The sequence below is a fragment of the Cyclopterus lumpus genome, chromosome 8 (assembly GCF_009769545.1).
Source record: "Cyclopterus lumpus isolate fCycLum1 chromosome 8, fCycLum1.pri, whole genome shotgun sequence".
NCBI lineage: Eukaryota > Metazoa > Chordata > Actinopteri > Perciformes > Cyclopteridae > Cyclopterus > Cyclopterus lumpus.
Genome location: NC_046973.1, coordinates 9,668,247 through 9,694,142, shown reverse-complemented (window position 1 = coordinate 9,694,142; position 25,896 = coordinate 9,668,247). Strand labels below are relative to the sequence as shown.

At 43.6% G+C, this 25,896-nt stretch overlaps 1 protein-coding gene across 9 annotated transcripts in view; it reads left to right on the top strand.

Annotated features, from left to right (window-relative positions):
• Positions 1–25,896, top strand: part of sept12 (septin 12) — a 66,553-nt gene that overhangs the window by 24,046 nt on the left and 16,611 nt on the right. The window contains exons 1-5 of one of the 9 annotated variants that reach the window (XM_034540432.1): positions 17,541–17,605; positions 18,377–18,468; positions 20,110–20,170; positions 20,352–20,500; positions 25,125–25,496. In XM_034540432.1, the coding sequence (XP_034396323.1) occupies positions 20,491–20,500; positions 25,125–25,496 (382 nt within the window). In that variant the 5' untranslated portion in view covers positions 17,541–17,605; positions 18,377–18,468; positions 20,110–20,170; positions 20,352–20,490. Of the gene's footprint in view, positions 1–990; positions 2,560–17,491; positions 17,606–18,360; positions 18,469–20,109; positions 20,171–20,351; positions 20,501–24,552; positions 24,879–25,124; positions 25,497–25,896 lie in introns of those variants that run through there. The other 8 variants (XM_034540433.1, XM_034540431.1, XM_034540436.1 and 5 more) reach the window with 8 other exon arrangements.

Sequence of the window (25,896 nt, the reverse complement as noted above, 5' to 3'; positions counted from 1 at the left end):
TTTATGTCCATCATATCCTTACATGATATGTACTAAGCATGTGCACGGTTATTCAACTAGTGGATTCAACGTTGTCACCCTTGCTAAATGTACACATTTGAATGAAACATTGACTTATGCTGTCTCAGCTGTTACTCTGGGGAGAGCCGCCACTGCAGGAGTAGTTCGCATCATCAGCGGCCTCTGACGAGCTTCCATCCTGTCATGTTCTCCCAGCCCCCACCTCCCACTACTGCCTTTTTCCGAAATAGCGGCTGGTTTCTGGTCAGTCTGGTTCTCTCCTGGATTAGCCAGCAGCACATTCACACTAGCTAGCACGTAAGCTAGAGACCAGAATTGGCGATCTCACATGCTATGAATCAATGAAGCGGACCAGAGCCATGTGGCTCAATGAATCAAACTTACATGCTAAGATATTCATGATATAAGTGATGCCAAACCATGATTTTTCATAGACCACAGTCCCTGCTGGTGTTCAAACTGTACACATGAGATATATTCTGTCCATCCTGGGAGAGGGATCCTCCTCTGTTGCTCTCCTGAAGGTTTCTTCCCTTTTTTCCCCATGAAAGGGTTTTTTCTATTTCTTGGGAGCTTTTCCTGATCCGATGTGAGGTCCTGGGACAGGGATGTCGTATGTGTACAGATTGTAAAGCCCTCTGAGGCAAATTCATAATTTATGATATTGGGCAATATAAAATATACTGAATTGAATTGAATTGAATAAAATATTACAACACACACCAGGTTCCTAAGGCAAATTGTGGTCCGTTTTTACTTCTTTTTCATTTACTGTTTTCTTGCTTTCTTACTTCCATTTAAACGTCAAGGAAATTAGTTGTTATAAACATCCCTAACATATACCCTTCTATTTCAACAAATGGACAGTGTGAGTCCACACTGACTCTAATATGTATGTCAAGACTCACTGATTAGATATTAGTTGGACATTCTATTAACAACTCGTATATTTTTTCTTCCCACCTGCAGCTCTGAAGAGATCCTTCGACATTGAAGAGGATGACGTACCATCTTTCTCCTCAGCTTCACCCATCTCCACCCCTGTTTCTCCCTCTTCTTCCCATTTCTTCCTCCACCACAACAAAGCCAGTGAGGAGCTGGGAGGAGGTTGCCAGTCCCCTTCATTAGCCTTCAACAACAACAACAACAACAGCCTTGGCTCGACAGCCCATCACTCCCGCATCAGCCTCAGTACCATTCCCAGCCCAGTGCTCAAGTCCCGTGGTGTAGTCAGCAGCCGGTCCTTCAATCGAGGAACCATGAACAAGTCATCCATCCACAACAACGGCTCCACCGTGACCAGAGCTGCATCCTTCCAAAGCAGGTTAAACCCCAACGGTTACTCCATTTTGTCTGGGCCAGGCAGTGACAACGACAGCCTTCACAGCTCTACGTCCAGCCTGGAGTACTCTGGGGGAGGTGGGAGTGCGCTGCCTCTTACTAAGCTGGGGTCATATCTCAGCTCTCCAACTCAGGGAGAGTACCACCGAACCCAGCCCCATCTCCCACAACTGCACCGAGAGGGAGGTACCAACTTGGGAAACAACCCTAACATGAAGAAGTTTTCCTCCCATGGGAGTGTGTTCCACTCTGAGATGGACCAGGGGCCAGGGATGAAGCTGGGTGTACCAGAGCATCAGGGGGGGAACCATGGCTCCATGTCCAGCCTAGACCTCCAAAGTTGTGATAGAGGTGGAGGAATGGTCAGTATGCAAAGAGGCGGAGGTGGAGGCAGGATGTCTCCAGGGTTAAGGTATGCCAATGCTAATGCAAACTGGAGTAGTCGTCTTCATAATGCCAGTTCCTTTGGGGTGGAGGGCTACTGTGGCCCCCAAAACTACTACCAACCCTTAGGTACCCAGGTCCTCAAGGCTCCCCAGCACAAGGCCAAAGAGATTTCACGTCTCAACAAGTTTCCCTTGGATCTGGACAGCTTGGTGAGCAGCCCCTCAACCACTTCTCCCACCAAGACTCAAAGAGGATTCATAAACCCCAACCCTCCCAAGCCTCCACCAAGGAGCACAGGAGGCCTCCAACACCCCACCAGTTCAACATCCACCTCGGCCAGCCCTTCAGCCTCTCTAAGTAGCCTGGACGGTGCCTCTGACACCCCTCCCCCCTCCCTCCACCATCCTTTTTTGCCTTTCTCCCCACGTTCTGTAACTCTTTTGCAGGGCTCCATCCCTGTCCCAGAGATAATTTGCTCCACAGTGCCCCTTTCTCCTGCTCGTTGCCCCAAGCAGAAGATTTTCTCAGGGCCCCAAGTTGTTCAAGTGGTCCCCAACCGGCCTAACCCTTCCAACCCCTCCAGCCCCAGAGGCATTTGGTCTGTGGAGGATGGCCCAGGTGATGCTAGAGATAGTGTCGGCTCAATCTTACAGAGGATTGCTTCCTTCTCCCAGCATGCTGTTACTGATACCACCCCGCCAGCTGTGACCCAGTCCCCTACAGTCCAAAGCATTGGTGGGTTGTCATCTGAACTTGGGTGTTCAACTGAGACTATGCCCACATGGAAAGAGGAGAAGAACAAACAAAAAGGTAAGTGCTTAAATTACGCTATCATTTATAACCATGAATATTTGCTTCAGTGGTGGCTAAATATCAACACAGTGAAATAGGATCAGGGGCAATCAACAGTCATCTGTGTAAACAACAAAGACACAACATCTTTGTTGTTTAGTCTGTATTTGGTTGTAAACCTTGCAACATGCAACATCTGTTCCATTTGTACAACCACAGACAAAGACCACAACATGCATTGAAACACTGATTACATTCATACAAGCTGCCATCATATTAACCAGATTAGAGTGAAATCAGTACTGTTCATGGTTCACTTTAGTCTGTTCATTGTGGGCAACTCTTGTCGGCAGCAATCAGTGTGCTGTATCTTTCTTAAGTCGTTAAGTCATTAAACAATCCAGCAGGCATTGCTGAAAATATTACCTACACCAATGTAAATGCATAACCTTGTCTCCTAGGAACCATGGGTATATACAACTAATACTGTAAAAACAGAAAACATAATGGTCACTGGATTATGTCTTCTTAGAACGTAATGAGGAAATATTCTGAATCAATGGATGTGGCCAAATGTTGATACTGGATACAATGTTGACTGACAACATATTTAAATTTGTTTTTGGCTAATATATTTGGTCTTGCAATACACTACATGTTCGTAGTGACTCCAGCATTTGAAAACATAGTTTTATGGTTGAGGCCCTCAGTTAAAGGTTAGGAAAAGACCATGGTCCTGTTTTAATACAGTGTGTATGAACATTTAAGGGATACCACAATCTTGCCAAAACCTAACCACCACCACTAACGGGATGTGAACCATGGTCTCCGGTGTGAGAGTCCTGCAGTTTGTACTGTGCACCGTATAGATATATTATTTAAACGTTGATTGTTGCATCTGAATATAATCCAGGCATTGAGTCAATTTTGCCTTTCTGACGTAATCGTGAAAAAAGTTTGGTAATATATAGATTATTTTGGAGGAGACAGGGTTGAATACGCACTACAGAGGATGCTAGAAGCTCATCTCAGTCCCTGTTCACATGGAATCAACATGCATCTGGGGTGATCTGAAGTGGACAGCTCGAAGTACAGCTGTGAAGGCAGCCAAGACACATTGAGGTCTGACCACTCAGATCACATTCAGAGGTGGTCTGAGCAGCATATGGCCTCATTCCTTTAGCAGTGGAGTTCTAGCACCCGGTGTGAATGGACGGATTAGAGCCGATCATCGGATCACTCAAGACGCATGTTTATGCCAGTGCGAACAGGACCCTTGTGGTAATTATCAAATGTTTACACTATTCATACTGAGATTGTGTGTGTGTGTGTGTGTGTGTGTGGTTGTGTGTGTGTGGTTGTGTGTGTGTGTGTGTGTGTGTGTGTGCACACAAAGGTCTGTTTGACAAATGATGACAGGGAACTTCTGTAGGAAAACAAGTCAAGGTTAGCAGATGAGCCTAGCAGCCATACCTATTGATATGGTTTCCTGTTGTATTGAGCTTCATCACACACACACACACACTATGCGTTGTGTGTGTTTGTGTTAGAAGCCGCTCTGACTTTTTGAACAAGCTATCTATAGTCCGCCTCCACTCAGCCTTTGGCTCTTGCTTCCTCTGATAACAAAGTCCACTTTTCTGTGTCTCAGCGCCACTTTGACAGAAAACATGTCACAATGAATGCCGTTATATTTGGAGGTCAAAATCCTCCCAAATCCTTGGTATTTGTGTTTTATTGGACAGCTTGTAGGTGGCAGTGATGGGGGAAGCTGGGAGGTCAGAGGTCAGAGGATGATCAATGTAATTTGTCAAACCAGCAGTGAACACAGTAGACAATGTTGTCAACTAAACTACAACACTTGTTAGTTTGTGACTAAGGACTTACGTCACGAAGCGTAAAAAAGGCTGATTTGAATGAATACATATTTAACTTGTCCTTTGACTAATCGCGTGTGGCAACTATGGGTCAGTGGTTAGCGGGTTCGTCTTTCAATCAGGGGGTTGGTGGTTCAATCCCCGCCCTAGTCGATGTGTCCTTGAGCAAGACACTTAACCCTGCATTGTTCCCTGTAGCTGTGTCTACAGTGTATGATTGTAAATCGCTTTGGATAAAAGCGTCAGCTAAATGACATGTAATCTGTAATCTAATCATAGGGTTGGTGGTTCCATCCCCAGCTCCTCCTGTCCACATTTCTTTGGACAAGACACTGAACCCCAAATTATTCCCCCAAAGGCCTGTTGTTGTACAGCTCGTGAACTATTTAATGCCTTGACTTCCATTCAAATCATGTGTGCTTTTCCAACATGAATGGATGTGATCTGCCTCGTTCCAATCCCACTGAAGTCTGATGAGGCATCTGGATGTGTACCAGAGAATCTTGTCCCGTTCAGATTCAACCTCTCGGTTTACAAACAGGAGACATCTGTTTCAAGGTGCCTGGTGGGTTTCCCCTCACCTCCTTTACCTCTCATGAGAGAATTAGTGAACGGCAGCAACAGAAAGATCTCTGATCCAGCGGGACACAATGAGAATACGCCTTGTTTTCCTGCTTTCTGCCACTTTGAATTGAATCCAAACTTTTGAATCCTCTTGAACCTTCAGCGTGACGGGGCAGCTCTCGCTCTGTCCTCTCAGGTTGGACTGAGGACAGAATGGAGGCAACAGTGACTCACTATCGCCTCTCCAGGTACAAGTGGTACACAACAGGGCTAGCTGGTTCATATCAGTAGATAACTGTCAAACTGTCAAATCTCCACAATCTGTGGATCATCTTAAGATCATTTGTTGAATGTTATAAACAATTCTGTCCAGCTCGGCACCATTAAGATCATAACGCAATACTAGACTAGATTAGAGATGGGTCTTCACTCCATTCATCTGCTGCTGTCAATACATGGGGAAATACAACCTCCAATTTTTAAAATATATTCCAATGAATATACTGTATGCTGCATATATTTGGGCCAGTTTGAGTGCTCAGTGAGATGCAATGTGCCCTCTGAATCCGTAGCTTGAGGACAAGATGCAACAACTTCCTCCAAGCACACGCGAACCTCCCTGCTGTCGTCAGGGTTTCCGCTGTAAACACCAGGTAACGGCCGTTCACATTGAAATAATTGTTTTGCTCTATCTAACGCTTTACTTAGATTACTTGTTTCCCACAAGCAAATGACCTGGGGGGCCTTTTCCTCGACTCTCTTCCTCTGTTCTCAGAGAAACACACGGGGGGTAAAGTCTATTCAGACTTTACCCAGAACAACAAACAGAAAGGAAGAAGGTCCTGTGTTTGAGCTAAGCAGTCAGCTGTGACAGGCCTCATCACGCATCATGCAGTGGACGCTGTTCATCATGGTGTTCTTCCCCCATGGATTATCTCCATGTTCATATCTCCAGTTCTGCATTCCTCCCCCCATCCCTAAGCAGTCCTCCCTTTCTTTTACAGGTTGTCCATTGGCCGCCATGATAAACAAGCATGATGGTGTCAAACAGCCCGCCTCTTTATCTCATTCTATTCCATTGGACCTGGTTCAGTCCGTCCTCTCGGCTTCCTTCTTCTCTGACCTCCTCTCTGTCTGCAGCCATCATGTCCAGGCGTGTCCCCCCATCCGTCTCGGTCTCTGATTTAAGCCTTAAAGATAGTGATTTAGGGAATGAATTCCTCCCCAGCAGATGTCTTAGCCCCCATCCTGTTTCACGCTCCTTCCATCATCCTCTCTGTCTAAAGGACTTTTAATAATAATAATAATGCATTTTATTCAAAAAGAATCTCAGAGTGCTACAGAGCCAGGGTCTGGGTTCCCCTCACGTGGTCTGGGAGACTGTCCCGTAAGCAAAAGGCCGGTCTTAAAGAGTCCAGGGTTTCTCTGCATCTGACAGGGTTAAAGTGGCCGGAGTTTGGAGATTGTTTTTGAGATGATAAAAGGAGGTATTGCACAGGTATTTTATATGGTCATTAAAGGTCAGGTTTTATTCTTGCAATCCTTTGCAACTATTTATGAAAAACAACAACAAAAATAACATTACATTGTGATTCATTTAGCATTCAAATCCTACACACTCAAATCCTACGCCTCCTCTCTACTCGTCTCCTCTGCAGTCTGTTCTCTCCTTGTCTCCTCTGCAGCCTCCTATCTCCTCGTCTCCTCTGCAGTCTCTTCTCTTCTCGTCTCCTCTGCATACTGCTCTCTCCTCGTCTCCTCTTTAGCCTCCTTGTTCCCTCTTTAGCCTCCTTGTCCCCTCTTTAGCCTCCTGTCTCCTCTGCAGTCTCTTCTCTCCGCGTCTCCTCTGCAGCCTCCTCAGCATCCTCCTCTCTACTCGTCTCCTCTGCAGCCTCCTATCTCCTCGTCTCCTCTGTAGTCTCTTCTCTCCTTGTCTCCTCTGCATACTCCCGTCTCCTCGTCTCCTTGGCATCCTCCTCTCTACTCGTCTCCTCTGCATCCTCCTCTCTACTAGTCTCCTCTGCATTGTCCTCTCTACTCGTCTCCTCTGCAGCCTCCTGTCTCCTCTGTAGTCTCTTCTCTACTCATCTCCTCTGCAGTCTCCTCGTCTCCTATGCAGCCACCTCTCTACTCATCTCCTCTGCAGCCTCCTCTCTCATCATCTCCTCTGCAGCCTCCTCTCTACCCAGGGAAGAAAGTGTGTGTCTTTCCTTTGTAGGGAAACTGATCTCTTAGTCATTTAGCTCTTCAGACGTCGTCCTGAGGCCGCGTGCCGACCTGCAGCCGCCACAGCTGATCTTGTAAAGTATTTTTCTAGTGATACCTATATTTAGTTTTTTATCAGCCTTAGCTTTTGCCTGTTGTCCTATTATCATATTTCCTGGGCAACAGGAAGCATATCCTGTGAATCCTGTGAACAGTTGTCTTTAGGAGATCTGAAGTGTTCAGTGGTTTATGACTTGCAGTGTTTGGTTGGTTTTCACCTACATCAGTGAAAGGGTGAGAGCCAATGAATGAACAAGCCCAGCTGTCTGTCCACATGTCTTCAATAGGCCACCTCCCTTCTACCAGCACTGATGGAAACACCCAACCGGGGCTCCATGCTCCTTTGACTTAGTTCCTTTTGTTGTTGTTCAATCCACTTTATGAATCCATGACATACAAACAGATCAAAGATCCAACCAATGGGATCCTTTCATCAGGGAACCTCCTCTCGGCTGCTGTTTGTTGCTGTTTCAGCCGGCTCGTTCTCCTTCCCTTCAGCCCTTTAGATTGGAGCCCCGCTTCCTGTCCACTTGTTTGGTTCAAGGCCCTGAAATGTGTTTCCTGCGCCGAATAAGATTAGCTCACCACACACACACGCACGCACGCACACACACACACGTCAGCTGTTCTACGGCTCCCTGTAAAGCCGATGTTTGAAGGGGGGGTAGCACTGCAAATGAGAACAGAACCAACAGATTTGACCAAGTCGTTAATAATCAATAACAATTCAGTGGTCCAATTCCAATGGTCGTGGCAAGACTCACTTATTCTGCACAGTTCATAGTTTGTATGAAAGCCCAACATGCACATTCTAAACTTCACATCTTCTGTCTTCTGAAAAACAAACAAAGGATTGTGCAACCTCGAGGGAGCTATTTCCTGTGTGTGTGTGTGTGTGTGTGTGTGTGTGTGTGTGTGTGTGTGTGTGTGTGTGTGTGTGTGTGTGTGTGTGTGTGTGCGCCTGTGTGTGTGTGTGTGTGTGTACTTCACATCAACAGGAAACTGTAAAGCTTCAAGGGGCACTCTGAGCACAGCTTTGGAGCCTGACTCATCTTTAATAGACCCCTCCATCCTTGGAAGTCACTTGTTTGTGAAACAACCTCTTTGGTATAATAATGGCTGTTTTTAAGTTCACTTTGTACAGAGACATCTACAGGACAAACGGGCTCCGCTCACAGCAAACTTAAAGTTGTAATATATGACATTCAGATCATTAATATCTCATCAAACCACCATCAGCTGTGTAAAGATCTAGAGGAACATCTCCACGGTTAGCTCATGGCTGTAGGGTAATAGTGGAGTGCCATCCTGGGAGGACGCAGAAGCAGCACCAGGACTCTGTTAGGGACTAAAGGCAGGATATCGTGGCCTCTGCTGTTCGTTTCTTTTGTTTCTGTATGGAAGCAATACTCAATTGAAAAGTACACTTTTGAGCCCTTTTTCTTATTTTCTCTTTCCAAAACTGTATATGACATAAGATGACATTTTATCCTGAGGGAAATAGCTGTGTGCAGATATTAAAGGTCTAAAATAATACATTGATTAAAAAACATAAAAATGCAGTATACACAATGCCAAATGCTGATGAACAGTGTGGATGAACAAGTTCATGGCATGTATCAATCAGTCTATTGATATAAAGATACAAGTAGTGTAATGCAACTACTGCTTTCGTCTAGAGATTTAAGCTCCTGCATATTTTTAAAAGCAGACAGTATATTGACACACGAGGTAGCTGTCCACATGAAGGTCTCCACGCTGATTGGACGGTTCTGATGATTGTCATCCTGCATCAGCTGGACCCAGAGGCTTATGCAGTAATTTAATACTGCTATTGTCTTTTCATTTACTTTTACACATTGTTTAATGAACAGACATCGTACAAGAAGTGCAGTGTAACAGCTTTTGACCTACTAAGCAAGGAAAACACCCAGTCTGACGTGCATTACCAAAAGATTTGCATAAGTAGGTTATATATATGGCCTTATACAGATCGTTATCAGGTCACTTTCTGAACAGATTTCATGAGCAGCAGATGGATTTATTATTATTGTTTGAAATCATGCTGAAATCTCATGTCTGCGATCATAAAATGGTTGTCTGCCCCTCTCAGTCCTGGTTCTGGTTCTCCCGTGCCCCCCTTCATTCCAGTGGGTCCAGCAATACGTCCTGGGTCTCCAACAGCAGGTCTGAGGCTGCAGGTGAAGCTGGATCTGGGTCTGTCGACTGTGGACTGGTCTCTGCTGGATCTGGGTCTGTCCACGTGGACTGGTCTCTGCTGGGCTGAGCTGAAGGCGGTTCTGGTGAAACTGCATGATGTCATCTGGTTTCACCAGAATCCGACCCGCTAGCTCCGATGACGAGCTTTAAGAATAACTATAAATAAATAGAAATAAGTAGAACCAGACCATCTTCTCTCTGATGGTCTGTTTACTGATGGAGGTCTGTAGAGGACCAGGACTACACGGACTGGTTCAGGACCAGTTTAAAGTTCCTCACAGTAACATTTCCCTCTTGTCTCGTTAAATAGTGTAAAAACACTAGTATTTGTGAATGTGTGTGTGTGTTTGGGTTCAAACTGTGGTAAATTGAGAGCTGGGACAGTTTCATTGAAGAAACTTGGTCATAGAACAATGTGCGCACACACACACACACACACTCTCTCTCTCCTAGTTTGTATAGGTGTGTATGCTTCCACTGGATGAAAAAAGAAAGAAGGATGAGGAGGCAGAAAATAATAGAGAGGTGGAAAGGCAGATGGTTGTGTTTCCTCTCGGCCTCTACAGTCGTAACCCTCCTCCTGTCCATGTGGAAATACCCGAGATAAAAGCTTTGTGTTTTGGTGCTGTGTGCTTGTAGTTCAGCAGTGAGGTGCATGTGTGCACACTGCTCTGTATCTGCAGCATTCTGGGTGTGTCTGTTTGCAGTGTGTGTGTGTGTGCGTTCCTCCACAGCCACATCAACTCCCTGACCTTCACAATCCCGCTGTCAATGCTTCTGCACTTTTTATACATTTGTGAACATGAAACAAGCACCTATTCTTCCTTTCGCTGTGAGGTTGTCCACTGCGTGTCTATCTGGGATACCCTTTTGTTTTGTTCGTGGACTTTGGTTTTGAAGACTCAAGTTCTGCGTTTTGGACGTGGCCATCATGGATTATGGCCATGGCCATCTGGGCGGCGGTGGCTCACAAGTGGAGCAGGTAATCTCGGTGGTGCAATCCTTCGGTCCAGTCATTCCTCCCGAAGTGCCATCAGTGTGTGAATCGGTGTGGATGACATGTTGTGTTAATGCGCGTTCTGTCGTTGGAAGACGAGAAAGGTGCTGCACAAACAGAGCTTAATTTACCATCTACAACCGGTGAACTGAAGTGACCATATATGGACTGTGGAGGAGTAGAGAGACCTGTCAATACATTTGTAGCCCCACCCTAAAGCATACCCTGCTTTATGGTCTTTCACTCAAAATGGACCATCATTTACTAAATCAACATCATGCTGTATTGAAGAAGACTTGAAACTAGAGATTGAGACCACAAACTCATGTTTACAATGTTTACCGAGGGAATAAATCAAGAGAGAAGTAGTCATTTTATATAGACAACCAGGAGTCGCCCCCTGGTGGTCAGTAGAGAGAATGTAGCTTTAACACATGAAGCATAGACTTCTATACAACCAGAGGAGGTGCCCCCTGGTGGTCAGTAGAGAGAATGCAGCTTTAACACATGAAGCATAGACTTCTATATAACCAGAGGAGTCACCCCCTGGTGGTCAGGAGAGAGAATGCAGCTTTAATGTGAGGGTTCGGTTGAGCCGGACCCAAGCGCAGACACGGAGAGGCAAGGTTGGGTAGAGGTAAACAGTTTATTCGTACAGAACCGGGAGAGTGTAGATGGAGTGGTGAGGTGGCGTGAGCGGCGGCGGCTGAGTGGAAATGCAGGTACGGGATTCCTGGGCATAGGGAATAGGGGTTAGTAGAAAATCACCAGGAACAAAACAAAGTACGTCTCTTAGTGAAGCCGAGAGTCTAGGTACCACTGTAGATGGTGCAATAATCTGGCAACTGGAGAGAGGGAAGCCAGGGTGTTTTAACAGGGAGGACTTGATGATGTGAGACAGGTGCCGGAGATGACGTGCAAGTGTGCAGATGATTGCCAGTTGACGGAAGCCACGCCCACGAGACACACACGTAACAGGGGACAAACAAGGAAAAGAGAGAAAGGGACGAGAGTCACGGCCAAGCCGTGACATTTAACACATGAAGCATATACTTATATACAACTAGTAGAGTCTCCATTGCCATAAGCCTACACATACAACCACAAACATACTCTTTGTGATCATATTAATATGCTACAGTGTAGTTCAATGTACATTGGTACTCGGCAGGTGGATATTGCTGTGGTAGTAAGTACGGTACATAACTATACATGGATGTTAGATTTCAGTGTGCATTGTTGAATGAATATATAATACACATTATAACTTATATTATGTAATTTGTTGTATTATATCATTCATATAAGCCTATGTTTATTTACATTATGTTATATATTTTTGATATTAATAGCATTCACTTGAAATTAAGTTGGTTCAATAAAAAAAATAACTACGGTGTAGTCAGTGTAGTGAAGCTTAATGTTTAGCAAGTCGTAGCTTAACTCACTACATTTTCCAAGTAGCTTGCCCAACACAGGGACATCCTGCACAAACCCACCACCTGCAGAACTACACAGCCCAATAGGACAAAGTGCAGACCTTCCTCTGTGACTCCTGAGGAAGAGATTGAGTGATTACCCCCTTGAAGATGGTGTCGGGGCAGTGTAGCGTGATCGCATTGGAAAACCCAAACCTGGAGCAGAGCCGTAACATGCAATACAGGAGTAATGTGATCTCTTTTCTTAGTTTTTGTGAGTAGACGAGCTGCAGCATTCTGGGAGAAGTTTAACGTGACTAATCTTGATTAACGTTGGTGGTCATTGAGGCTCATCGTTTACAATTACAAATTGAGATCGATCTGATAAATAGGATTTAAACCAACTTAGTGCGGTACCAGAAATGCCAATCGACTGATCCAATCTCTGTAATAGGATGTCATGATCAATGGTGTCGAACGCAGCACTAAGGTCTAACAAACAAAGTACCGAGATGAGTCCTTTATCTGATGCAATTAGGAGGTCATTTGTAATTTTCACCAGTGCTGTCTCTGTGCTGTGGTGTTTTCTAAATCCTGACTGAAACTCCTCAAATAAACTATTCTGATGTAGAAAGTCGCACAACTGATTTGCGACTACTTTCTCAAGGATCTTAGAGAGGAAGGGAAGGTTAGAGATCGGTCTGTAGTTAGCCAACACCTCTGGATTAAGAGTGGGCTTTTTCAGGAGAGGTTTAATTACAGCTACTTTGAAGGAATGTGATACATGGCCTGTTAGCAAAGACACATTAACAATATCCAGCAGAGAGGTGCCAATTAAAGGCAACACATCTTTAAGCAGCCTCGTTGGGATGGGGTCTAAGAGACAGGTAGACGGTTTAGAAGTAGAAACCGTTGAGGACAATTGGTCTAGGTTAATGGGAGAAAAGCTATCAAAATATACACCAGGGCATACAGCCGTTTCCAAGGTCACTCCTCTTGATGACAGATCGGCAGTGGTTGAGGGCAAGAGATCATCAATCTTGCCTCGAATAGTTAAAATCTTTTCATTGAAGAAGTTCATGAAGTCATTACTACTGAGGTCTATAGGAATACACGTCTCCACAGAGCTGTGACTCTCTGTCAGCCTGGCTACAGTGCTAAAGAGAACCCTGGGGTTGTTCTTATTGTTCTCTATTACTGATGAGTAATAGGCTGCTCTGGCATTATGGAGAGCCTTTTTATATGTTTTAAGACTATCTCGCCAAACTAAGCGTGATTCTTCCAGATTGGTGGAACGCCATATGCTTTCGAGCTTTCGTGAAGTTTGCTTTAGTTCGCGGGTCTGAGGGTTATACCAGGGAGCAAACCTCCTTTGCCTCACTGTCTTTTTCTTCAGTGGGGCTATCGAGTCTAGTGTCATTCTCAGTGAGCCTGTAGCACTATCGACAATATGATCAATCTGGGACAAACTAAAATTAGCACAGGAGTCCTCTGTCACATTGAGACGTGGTATTGAATCAAATGCAGAGGGAATCGCTTCTTTAAATTTAGCTACAGCACTGTCAGTTAGACATCTGGTGTAGAAACTTTTGACTAACGGTGTACACTCTGGGAGTATGAACTCAAAAGCTATGAGGTAATGGTCTGACAGAAGAGGGTTCTGTGGGAAGACCTCCAAATGCTCAATGTCAATGCCATATGCAAGAACAAGGTTGAGGGTGTGGCCAAAGCAATGAGTGGGTTTCTGTACTCTGACAGAAGCCAATCGAGTCCAACAATGAGATAAATGCAGTACTAAGGCAATCATTATCAATATCCACATGAATATTAAAATCTCCTACAATAATAACCTTATCAGTTTTAAGGACTAAACTTGATAAAAACTCTGAAAATTCAGATATAAATTCTGAATATGGAACTGGAGCAGTATAACAAATAGAATTGGCTGTAATGTTTTCCAGGTTGGATGTGAAAGACTAAGAACAAGGCTTTCAAATGAGTTGTAGTTTAATTTAGGTTTAGGATTTATTAATAGGCTTAAGTCAAAGATGGCTGCTACCTCCTCGGCCAGTGCCTCGAGGAATGTGAGTATTAATATGACTTGGAGGAGTTGATTCATTTAGGCTGACATATTCTTCATGACTCAGCCAGGTTTCAGTAAGACACAATAAATCAATATGATTGTCTGATATTAAATCATTTACTAATACAGCTTTAGATGACAGAGATCTAATATTTAGGAGTCCACATTTAATTATCCTGTTTTGTTGCACGGTTGCAGTAGTGATGTTAACCTGTAAGAGGTTATTTTGTATGACTCCTCTTCTGGTTACTTTTGATTTAATTAATTTAAGTGGCCGTGGGACAGACACAGTCTCTATAGAGTTAAGGTTAAGGGTGGGTAACTACTCGGATGGAAGTGCAGAGACATATTTTTTCTATTGCTTAACCTCAATGTCGCCGTAACATATCTTAAAATGATTTGTTGTTATTTGCAGTTTTTAACATGTTGTTTTTGTGTGTGTTAATCTTAATGAATGTATTAAATTTGACCCTTGACTAAATAAAACACCCTTAAAACACCCAAGATTCTGATATGACCTGCTGCTCTTCTCAATGTTGATGCATGTGATAGTTTTGCTCCGATAGTTGAGATGAATAGCACACACTCTTCCCTGCTCATTCCCCACTTACAGCTCAACTCAGCTCCAATCCTGGACATCTCTGTGTGTATACGCTTTCACCACTTGTGGGAAGCACTGAGTCCTTTTGGGATTCCCCCATTATCTGGTAGACCAGTGACTTTCGCTCTTCATCATTTCCCACAGGATTGCCAGCTACAGTACCAGAAGAAGGACTGTTGTAGTCACTGGTTCTGGTATCATCACCTAAACTATAAGCTTACTGTTCTTACAAAATACACATCTGATGGAATCATGTGAGGTCACAAGATCATGCGACATTTACAGGATCACATATCACAGGAGAATCCATCTTGTCAGCCTTCACGTAATGTGTTTGTGACCTGCAAGCTCGTGATTGGACCGGTGAGGAGCTATTGGCTCTTTTCTCCAGAGTTTCAACATAATGTGTCGTACAAATGCAGATAATGCAAACTTTCAGACACCCCTGCATCAATGCTGTGTGCAGCTTGAATCGGATTGTTTTGGTTTCCCCCCTTTCCTGCAGTCCAGAAATGGATTGCAGTTACCTGTGAGACGTTCTGGCAAATACTTCATCTGTAGCGTGCTGAGGTCTTCTCGGGTGGCCGTGATGAATTTCACTATACAAAAGAGGACAAGGGCCAAGTTAAAAACAATCATTTCTTTTGAAGGCCATCCACTACACTGTGTTTTTAATGGACTCAGAAGTTCATTCAGTGAGCGACTTAGGATGCCTCAGTGTTCTACTGAACGACTCAGAAGGTCCTTTGTTCCAGCAGCAGTTCGATTTTTTAATGAACACCTTTAGGTGTTTTTAGATTTAGATTTAGCATCTTTCTGATGGTCATATTTTATGGGCATCTTCTGGTTTTGTTTGTTTCTTGTAGTGTGTTTCTTGTCTGTTGTGCTCTGTGAACTGTGTCTATTGTTGTCTGTACAAATGTTTGGTGGCAAATGAGTTTCCCCACTGGGGATTAATAAAGTTTTCTAATCTAATTACTAATTGTGGTATCTAACTGTAATACAGGTTTTCCATATGTAATTCAGAGCATATCTATTCTACGGCTCCCAACATGGCAAGGGCAGCTAACGGTGCTAACAGCATGAACAGTGTTACCAGCGGCAACAGTCTCACATGCACTAACTGCATTGGTATTGTCGTGTTCAAAATTCTTCAAGAGTGGCAAGAAGGACGTCTTGGATATATGATTATAATAAAACATATGTAATTAAGTAAGAATAAGTTTTGATACAGTATGGTCCGTGTGCTTTTTGAGTTTATTGGATTAAATCCAAAGTGGCATGGCCGAGGAAACAACTTGCGTTTATGTTTCGTCCTCCCCACCACCAGGGATTGCTTTGCCTGGAGGAGGGAGCCGGCGTGGCGGGGTGACGCACCTTTATATGGCTGTTAACTGTAGCAAACCAACGCTGTGTCCCCCGGTGCTGGCAGAATGCAAATAGCTACAGGTGCAAACTGAGGTCACGGCTATACAAAATAAACTGAATTGAATTGAATTATATTTAATTGAATTGTTCCTTATTAGCCAAACGGATCTTCAGTGTTACTTTAATCTCTGCATTGTCACACATAAAAGTACATTTTTGTCTATTCAATTTGATTGATATAGTCCTGAAGGGGCTTTGCATTCAGCATACGACACATCTGTCCTTGGACCCTGGCTTTGGACTGGAAAAAGTCTCACGTGGAATGTGTGATGGGAATAGGACCATTCTGGGAATCGCATAATGTGTCTGTTCTAGTAATGCTATCACCTCTCAGTGTTCAGTGAGCAACGTCTTTATATCAGTCATGGGAAGACAAAGGAGCAGCAGGCCGAACACTGGCCATGTGCCTACATTCATCACTGAGCTCCCATCCATTTATGGTGTTTCTTTCCATTTCAAACCATACACACAGACATATCTGACAGAAAGCTGAGTAATCTACTGTCTTTGCTCCATTCCATAGAACTAAGGCAGGATGGAAAACAAGCTTCACCTTGAGTAAAAGGATGGGTTCACATGTTTAAGCTATACTCCCACACACATGTGTAGGCCGACAGTCAAACAGTTTTGGTTTGCAATAACCATTCCTACAATGCATAGAGGCCTTTTCTAACAACCTTCCAGTGTAAGAGATGGAAGACAAAACCCACAGTCTTTGTTTTGTGCAAACATGTGAAGCCAGAATGAGGCTTCAGGATAGAATTAGATCAATCAAGTGGGTATCGTCGAAGGTTATGGTGATTTTAGTGTGAAATTCCCTCTTTCCACTTTCTTGATTTGTGCAACTCAGACTTCATTCATTTTAAATGTGTAGCTTTCAGACCTAACTAACAACTGCTTCATTTGAGTCACACAGCCCCTCCGAGACATTAATTCAATTCAGTTTATTTTATACAACCCAATATCACCGGCCTGCAGGCTGCTTTCTGCTGTCTGTTTTGTAGGTGGAGTCTGTCTCAATCAGTGCCAACATTGTCAAAATACAGGAGCTATAGTACCGTGTCTGCCAGAGACAGACGTGGCTCATAAGCACACATTCATACACAGAGTTTCTCTGCTCGAGATGCTCTCTGATTTCAATGCTTTCATATCACCGGATTTATGGCACGAAAAGCCAAGTTTGAATAAGTAACAGACGTAAAGTCATGTTTTCACCGGCCTGCAGGGTGCTTTCTGCTGTTTACCCCCCTGGTTTCCAACGCGTTCGAGGTGTGAACTGTGGCAAAGAAAAAAAGGAAAAGAAACATAAAGGTTACTAGCAGTGGGAAAGGAGCCTATTGCCTATTTACTTCCATTAAAAAAAGCTTTCACACGTGCAAATTTAGGTGAAAAAAGGTTGTTACAGTATGTTGTTGTTGAGATATACAGCCAGCAGAAGATCTAACCAGGAAACGGTTTCCCCCACAGGCCAGGAAATGCATCATCCTCTGACACACACACACACACACACACACACAATACCACGCCCCTCTGCACACACACAGGCAGTGATATGACATCCTGCTCTGTTGTGAATGTGTGTCACTGCTGACTGCTGTGTCTCCACATCAGGTAAAGAACAGCTCTCTCCTTCCTGTTTTCAGGCCTCCGGGCAGCGTTTTGTGAGGAGCGGTCCTCTGATATGCGAGCCGTGCTTTCACACGCCGCTTCACTCCATCCTCTCGTTGGTCTGCGGTCAAAGTGTCTCACGGTTGCCACTTGACATCTGAACATGTCAGCTGTGAGTGTGTTGGCGTCTCAGCAGAGGAAACAGAACACAGTGTGATGATTAGCGGAAATAAGGGTCATGGATTTCATCATTAATATTAACATCGTCATTTTGGTTGAACAGTTTGGTTGGTACTTGTTTTATTACACAGCATGTCTGATGTTGAATGAAAAACCCAATCGCATTCATATGTTACACAGCAAGTAGTATTGTGACATTGCTTTGTCATTGTCAGTATCATAGCTATCAGTGGATCATAATTAGGCTAATTAGGATATTATAATGAAACCAATAAAGTAGATAAAAGTAAAAGTCCAATGAAATCAAGATGAAAAAGGTCAAACCATTCGGTGCTCCGGTGAGTCAGGCAGCAGGGCGGGGCATGTGGGAGTGAGTCATCCATCCAATGGAGCTCTGGCACAGAGGAAGAATACACACACAGTACCCGTTTGGATCCTCCATTGAGGGTTTGGATCTGCACATGGCTCTTTTTAACAATGAGGGAATAAGGACAAATATAGAATAATGACTGGCAATATATTGTAAAGCTACAGTTTGAAACTAAGAAACATAACTTTGTCATGTTTGCTTTAACAAGCATGACATCCTGACAGGAGTCCATGAGGATGATAACCAGTGGAACAATCAGGTTCCTCTGCCTCCTCCCAGTGCTCCTAATGACGACGATAACCAGTGGAACAATCAGGTGAAGCTGTGAACTCTGGTCAAATATTAATCTTTTTATATTTTAGTTACTGTTAAGCTGTAAAATGAGAAGATTAAGTCAATTATTTAATTCAAGCAGTATATACAAAACCACATTGTTCATTCCTAAAGACTGTTTATTTATTGGTGATCATTCTGGAGATATTATGGAGATAATTATCATTCGGGAGATATGAAATAGACAATATCTTGATAGAAGATTTAACACTTATACAGTAGGATACTTATTTATGTTGTAGTATTTCAAAAATTATATTATTATTTCAGAAAGTTTAAAAAAAAATACATTTAGAACTTTCCTCCTCCATTTTTAATGTTAGTGAATAACATGGAATATGTATCCTCAGTAGGAACTATTCTGCAGCGTATGTACTTTATGTTTTTTGAGCAGGAACTGGAGCGCCTGGTAGTATGTCCACACTTCCCTTTTCTCTCCTGTGACATGCCACGCTTCTCCTTCTGTTTGTGACTTTTTAAATCGCCACCATAGACAAACACCTCCAGCAGCTGAGTATAATATATCTTCAATCCCTCAGAGAGAAGACATGTACTTCACGTCACCACGCACACCACAATATAAATGTTTCATAGTTACTGTGGTGAATAAAGCGTCTCCTGTCGCTGCTCACACCTGAAAGCACACATTACCTGACTGTGTCCATCAGAGCACTGAGTGTGTTTCACTTCCAGATGTATTCTTTAAAGTTAAAGACTGACTCTTATTCTGATCATTTGCATATTTAAGTCTATACTTACGAACACAAATGTGTTTAAACTGTGGTGGTGGGGACCGCCGGGGCATAACGCAACCCCATATATATATATATATATATATATATAGATAGATAGATAGATATTTATATATAGATATATATATATTTATCTATATATATGTATAGATATATCTATATATATAGATATATCTATCTATGGGGTTGCGTTCTGCATATAGATATTTCTATCTATATCCATCTATATATATATATATATCTATATATATATATATATATATATATATATATATCTATACCTATATAGATATAGATATTGATATATCACGTACATACTGCTAAAAGAATGTGGCCATGTCTGAATGTGGTCTGAATGATGCATTCACACCTGTACTACCACTTGTGATTAGATAGATAGAGAAATACTTTAAATAAATAAATAAATTTATTAATCCCGCAAGGGGAAATCTTTTTGCTACAGCAGCATTTATACATACTCGTAAGCAATAGAATAAAACAGATTTAAATGAAAAATGCACAATACATACAAAAATAATAATAATATTACATTTAACAAAACAAACATTAGTGCAAAGATGTAGCCAAACAAACAACAGGGTGACTGTGCTATAGTATTCTATAGTTTTATGGCAGTGGGCAGGAATGATCTCCTGTATCTGATACCAGGTGAACAGGGCCTGTGTGTGCTCGAACCAGATAGACGTAACATCATTTTCCTCCACATCTGGATGGCAAGAGGGCCCTGGACCAAAACCCCCAAATGAGGGATGGTCTAGAATGGAACTGTGAAAAAGTGGAGATAAAGTGAACACGTTGGAAGCACTCCAAACATGTCCCTTTAAGCAATCACAGTTTGGTCTTATTTACAGGGCCACTTGGCACTGCCCTGCACCTCCATCCCACACTGACTGACAGCTCAGCCAAGGCCCGGTAAATGATTGTGACGGGGGAGGGGGAGGGGTGGGGAGGCGTAGTCCTTCTCCTCTCAGGGATTAGTGGAAGCTTCTTGGGCCATTTGCATGTGAATGGATCCTGGAGCTGCTTTTAGCCACCAACAGCCTCCCCCTCTCTCTTGTCCGTCTCTCTTTCTCCACACTCCTGCTGCCATCAGGAGAACCAGAGAGAGGGAAGGAGATACTGACACAGTGCAAAGGAGCAGCACGGCGGCGCTGGACACAAGTTTGCAGAAAGAGGAGTTTAGAAAGCATCCCGTCACTGCCAACCAGGGAGTCACCAACTGGCTTTTGTGAATGAGAGAAGGTAGGATGTTTTCCTCGTGTTTTCGTGTCTCGTCCCCCCGCGGATGTCTCCTGAGCTAACAATGAGAGCTGACAGGACTGGTCCACTTTGGCGGTCTAGATGGGGGTGGGAGGGAGGTTAGGCCTTGGCTGTTGAATCAAATGCATCCCATAACATCACATGTACAGACTGAACCCTGCAGTGTCTGCATGATCCACGTAGCACTCTTATCATGCTCCATATGCCTCACACCATAAAGATGAAATATATATACATAATACTTGTTTTCTTTGTGACGTCTCCACATCCAAAGAGCAGTGATTAGATCCTCTTGCTCAGCCCAAACATGGGAAGAGAAAGTATCTCTCTGAACGTCCGTCACAGTTAACAGACTCACTCGAGCTCTTAAACTGCACATAATGAGGAATTATTAGCTGCCATGACTTTCAGTTTGAGCTCCAGATAAAGTGGTGAACTGCTCCCATGTGACACCTTATCACACTTCATTTGTTGACTTTCATGTCATTATTCATTAAGAGAGTATGACCAAACTAAGTTGATATAAACTGTAAAAAGAATATATATACCTTAATTTAGACTACAAACTAATATTAGAAAAGATCAAATGTGACAAAACAGGTTGTTCAATAAATCTGTATCATTTGCATCTCATTTGATAAAAAGAGTTATCTGGTTGGTTGTTTGGGTCAAAGAGATGTCACTATGACTTTATTTCTGTGTCTGTATTAAGTCTGAACATGGCACCAAAACAATGTGAGCTGTCAGGCCACAACGGACCTGAGAGATGACATCACAGCCTGGTGTCTGTCGTCTGCAGCGTTCTCCCTCAACACTGGACCTGGTCCATGGAGTGATGTCCTCATTACTCACTTAGACACAGAAATGTGAAAATCCTTAAAACCAACCTTCTTGGGAAACTATCACTCCAACAAGTGGTTGCAAGTGACACTTTTTTGTAACTTTCTGGATGACAATACAACAATCACACATGCTCCAGGATTAGCTGAGGTGAGACCAACACCTGAAGCTGTGAGCCATTCCTTCATGTACACACCTCATCCCACCTCGCCCATCTCTAGACTGCTGCCTCCTCTGGCCACAATTAGTATGTTTAAAATATACATTTTAAGCTGAACACACCGAGAAAAGGCTTGAAGACTTGAGCAGACTCGACCCCTCAGCTGTCATGGTAGTGTGACCAGCGTAGTCTAACCAGGTTCATATTGGATACTCATGAGAGCATTGACACCTCTAAAGAACACAAAGGGCGAGGCCTGTTGATGAACCACTTGTGATCTTTGTCATGATGATGTTGTGGAAACACTGACAACTACGGGTTCAAACATGTGATATTGTGAGGAGATGACATTTGTCCCCTCTATGAGGATTTTCAGTATACTTCTGTGTGAATCAGTGTGAAAACCTTCTGATTCACAATCCATGTTGACATCTTGAGGGGAAACTGAATTGTTGCAACTGCAAATGTTGAAATGACGAGCAAGGAAAGCGTGGAATGAGAGGACAAATTATTTCTCCCACAAAATGAGCTCTCACGAAATCTTCAAGAGATGTTTGTGTTCCTCTCACGCGTTCACGGTGAACAAAGGATCCACAAACAGTCTTGTTTGAGACCAGCAAACTGTGCAGTGTGTGCCCAGAGAACAGCTCAGTGGTCGGGCCTTCAATCAGAAGATCGTGGTTTTGATTTCCATCTGCGCTCGTTGGTGTGTCCTTGGGCACTTAATAATTAAAACCACCACGAGTGAGTGAGTTCTTAGAGTCCTGATGGGCAAGTGGCACCCTGTCATTAGTGTGTGAATGGATGAATGATGACACGTAGTATTAAAGCGCTTTGAGTGGTCGGAAGACTAGAAAAGAGATATTCAAGAACAGTTTATTTACTAGTTCAGTACCAGCTGTGGCCACTTGTTGCCATTCTTCTATACAGAAGACATAATGGCATGTTACAGATGACAGATGTTTGGTGTTTGATTTTGTGTGTACAAACTCAGTTACAAGTTTAATTAACTTTTTTTAAACTAACATTAACTAAAAAGAAAGAATAACATTCTTGAATATAATTACAAAAATCAAACTCACCATAAATCTGGTGACATGAAAGCGTTGAGATTCTCCATCTGACTTCCTGGCGTCGTTGAATCTCGACCAGAGAAACTCTGTTTTTGCGTATGATCCACGTCTGTCTCTGGCAAACAACGATACCATAGCTCCGGTATTGGGACGATGCATCTACAATGTTGGTACTGATTGAGACTCCATCCACAAAACAGACAGTAGAAAGCAGCCTGCAGGCTGGTGAAAACATGACTTCAAACTGGGCTCAGACTCTTTCAGAACCATGTCGGAGGACACAACTCGTGGCGGAGGTGGCGAGGAACTCAACGCAAAATATGGAAGCGTGTCCACCGTTGTGCCGTGTTTCTGAGTCATTTGTCCCGGGAAGGAATGCCATCCCCACTGAAGACAACAGCTAGACGTCAGTGGGGTCTTGTCCATTTTGTCCTTGACGTTCCTCATCTCAACGATGCAATCGTCTCCGTGTTTGTGATAAAGCCTGCAGTACTGTACTAATACATTCCTGCTATATTTTAAGATGTGGGAAAACTGACCCAGATGTCACCGGCCTGAACAAACGGTTCCTACAGTCTCTCTCTCTCTCTCTCTCTCTCTCTCTCTCTCTCTCTCTCTCTCTCTCTCTCTCTCTTTGCTGTGGTCGCACACTGTTTGCTTTTCACATGCATCTCTGGTCACCTCAAAGCCACGGGTTTCTTTGTCTTCTCCACGCCGCTGTCTGTCTCGTCTTTACAGTTGTATATTGAACATGCTGGTCATTTAGCACTAGAAATGGGTATTTATGATATTTAAAATGGTCTATTTACGTGAGATAAACACACTGCACTTTCATTAGAACACTGCAGCTACTGTGTTTCTTCTCGTGTGCATTTTAGATTTTGTCAGAATGCAGGATAACCATGGACTATATCTTCAATAAGGTGCTGGCAGTACCAACAAGCTAAAACTGGTAGAATACATATTCACAGAATAAACTGCAGTCAATTGTAGCTGCTGACACATGCAGTATGCAAATGCATGGAGGTCTTCTCTGATGAGCAGCTCTGTTCATCTCAAAGTGTGTGAGGCGGGTCCTCTTCATGGATTTACATGTTGGGAAAAGCAGAAGGGCCCAGACCTCCACATCATGAAACACATGGATCCGTCCCAACAGACCAAACCCAACACTGAATAATGCTGCATATACATGTAGTACTGTCAAACTATTTGGACCTTTAATCCCAAGTAGTCGAGCTCCAAAAAAACAGCCTACATTTCCCATATTGCAACACTTTAATGCATGAGGCACTTTTTGTGAGACCTTCCCCACCTGACGTGTTAAACCTCATTATTTATTCAACAGTACAGTCTGTGCTTTAATCCATATTATTTGAATAGTAAAACACTTTATTTTCAATGATGCGTTAAAACTCTCCTGACTCATGGGGATTACTTCTGTCCCAATGCTGGTGCAGATGGATATTTATAGCTGATCAACTTATGTGGACTAACACTAACCAACAGCCTGTGTGTGTGTGTGTGTGTGTGTGTGTGTCTGTGTCTCTGTGTGAGTGTGTGTGTGTGTGTGTGTGTGCGTGTGTCTCTGTGTGCGTGTGTCTCTGTGTGTGTGTGTGTGTCTGTGTCTGTGTCTGTGTGTGTGTGTGTGTGTGTGTGGGCGGGGACACTAAGGCCCAGTGTAAATATTGATGTTGTGTTCCTTGTATACTAACAGCCGTACTTCTCTCTCTGACTCAGGCCTAATGTCCACTGTACTGCGTCTCCATTTCAAAAGGCATATCTGAGCAACAGTTCGACCTAATCGTCAGTCTAAGCAAAGAATTCTCTGGTCCCTCTTTTCACCATCGCCATTCTACTAAACCAGCTGCAGTGTGTGGAACATCTGCTTCCTGTTTACACCGTCACACGCATGCCCCGTGTATGTGAATGGTCATGTGACACGCGTTTTCAAAGGTCGCAGCGTGGACGGAGATCAATGTAGATGTAAAACGCCACTGTGACGGGTCTGATCTCTTGTCTTAACCTTACATATCTACAGATTCAATGAGACGCTCGTTTCTAGGTTGTAGAAAGTGACCTCCATTTCTTCTTCTCCTAAGTGGACTATCGATGTTGGCCCACCAACGGTTGTTCTTTCAGCGACAAGGTCTCTAAGGCAGGAATGTGGACTTTACAGAGCTGTGGCAGTGTTCTCACACTCTCGATCGCCTCGTGCTATGGAACCAGAGCGGATCGTCCTTCAATCAGAGGATTATAGAACGCCGACCTTGCTCGTCCATGTGTGCATGTGTGGGCAAGACACTTAACTCCAACTTGCTCCCGCAGGCTGTGCACAGTATGAATGCTTAGATAGTCCTGATGGGCACCTTGCATTGTAGCCCTTGTTCATTTACCATTACAGTTTGTGTTGGGATTAGAGGCATTGGGATAGTCATAGTAATGACATAGTTTGTCCACCAAAGAGCACTTTCCTAATTGTAGAAATGAAGATGCTGATTATTGTTGTACATTGTTGCTCTTTCTTTCCCCACAGAAACTGCTGCAGAGCTGGAGACAGACCGGCAACGCCCAATGGAGGAGAGAGAGAAGGACAGGGGCATCATGGGACCAGAGCAAGGAGATCCGGGCAAGGGCCGAGAACAACCGGCCAGCATGAGCACCCCGAATTCTGTAATGGCAAAAGAGGAGAAGGGAATGGAGGAGAGAGAAATGAAGAAAGAGATGGAGCTGGAGATGGAGCTGAAGGCCGAGGTGAAGGTGGAGCTGTGCCCGACTGTGCCAGGCCTGCAGATGAGCTTCATCCGAGGCACTGACCTGTTTGGCTACGTGGGCATTGAGGCGGTGCTGGACCAGATGAGGCGCAAGACCATAAAGGCCGGCCTTGAGTTCAATATCATGGTGGTCGGTGAGTCTGACACCCAGCGCCTGCATCGTGATCACACTCCATCATCTTTGTGCTGATGGACAGTGTCTGTAGAGTGTGGTCCGTGCACGACGTTGGTCAATATAAATGCTCTGATATAAGTGACATGTAACCACGTGTCATGTGACTTCAGTCTTGCAGTGATTGAGAAAACAACAAGATTGAGTACAATTGTGAGCAAAGGATTGTGTATATGAACTGGTGGGAAATGAAAACGTGGCTCTTAAAACAATCAAAGGGTTTTGTAGAAAAACATCTATTTTATTTCCTTTTTTAAACGTGGGGTAGAATGCCTTTTAGTTTAAATAGATGGACACACAGAATTCACAGTATACCTGCATGTCATTCACGTTATTATAAAAGGAAGAGTACGTGTGGAGCG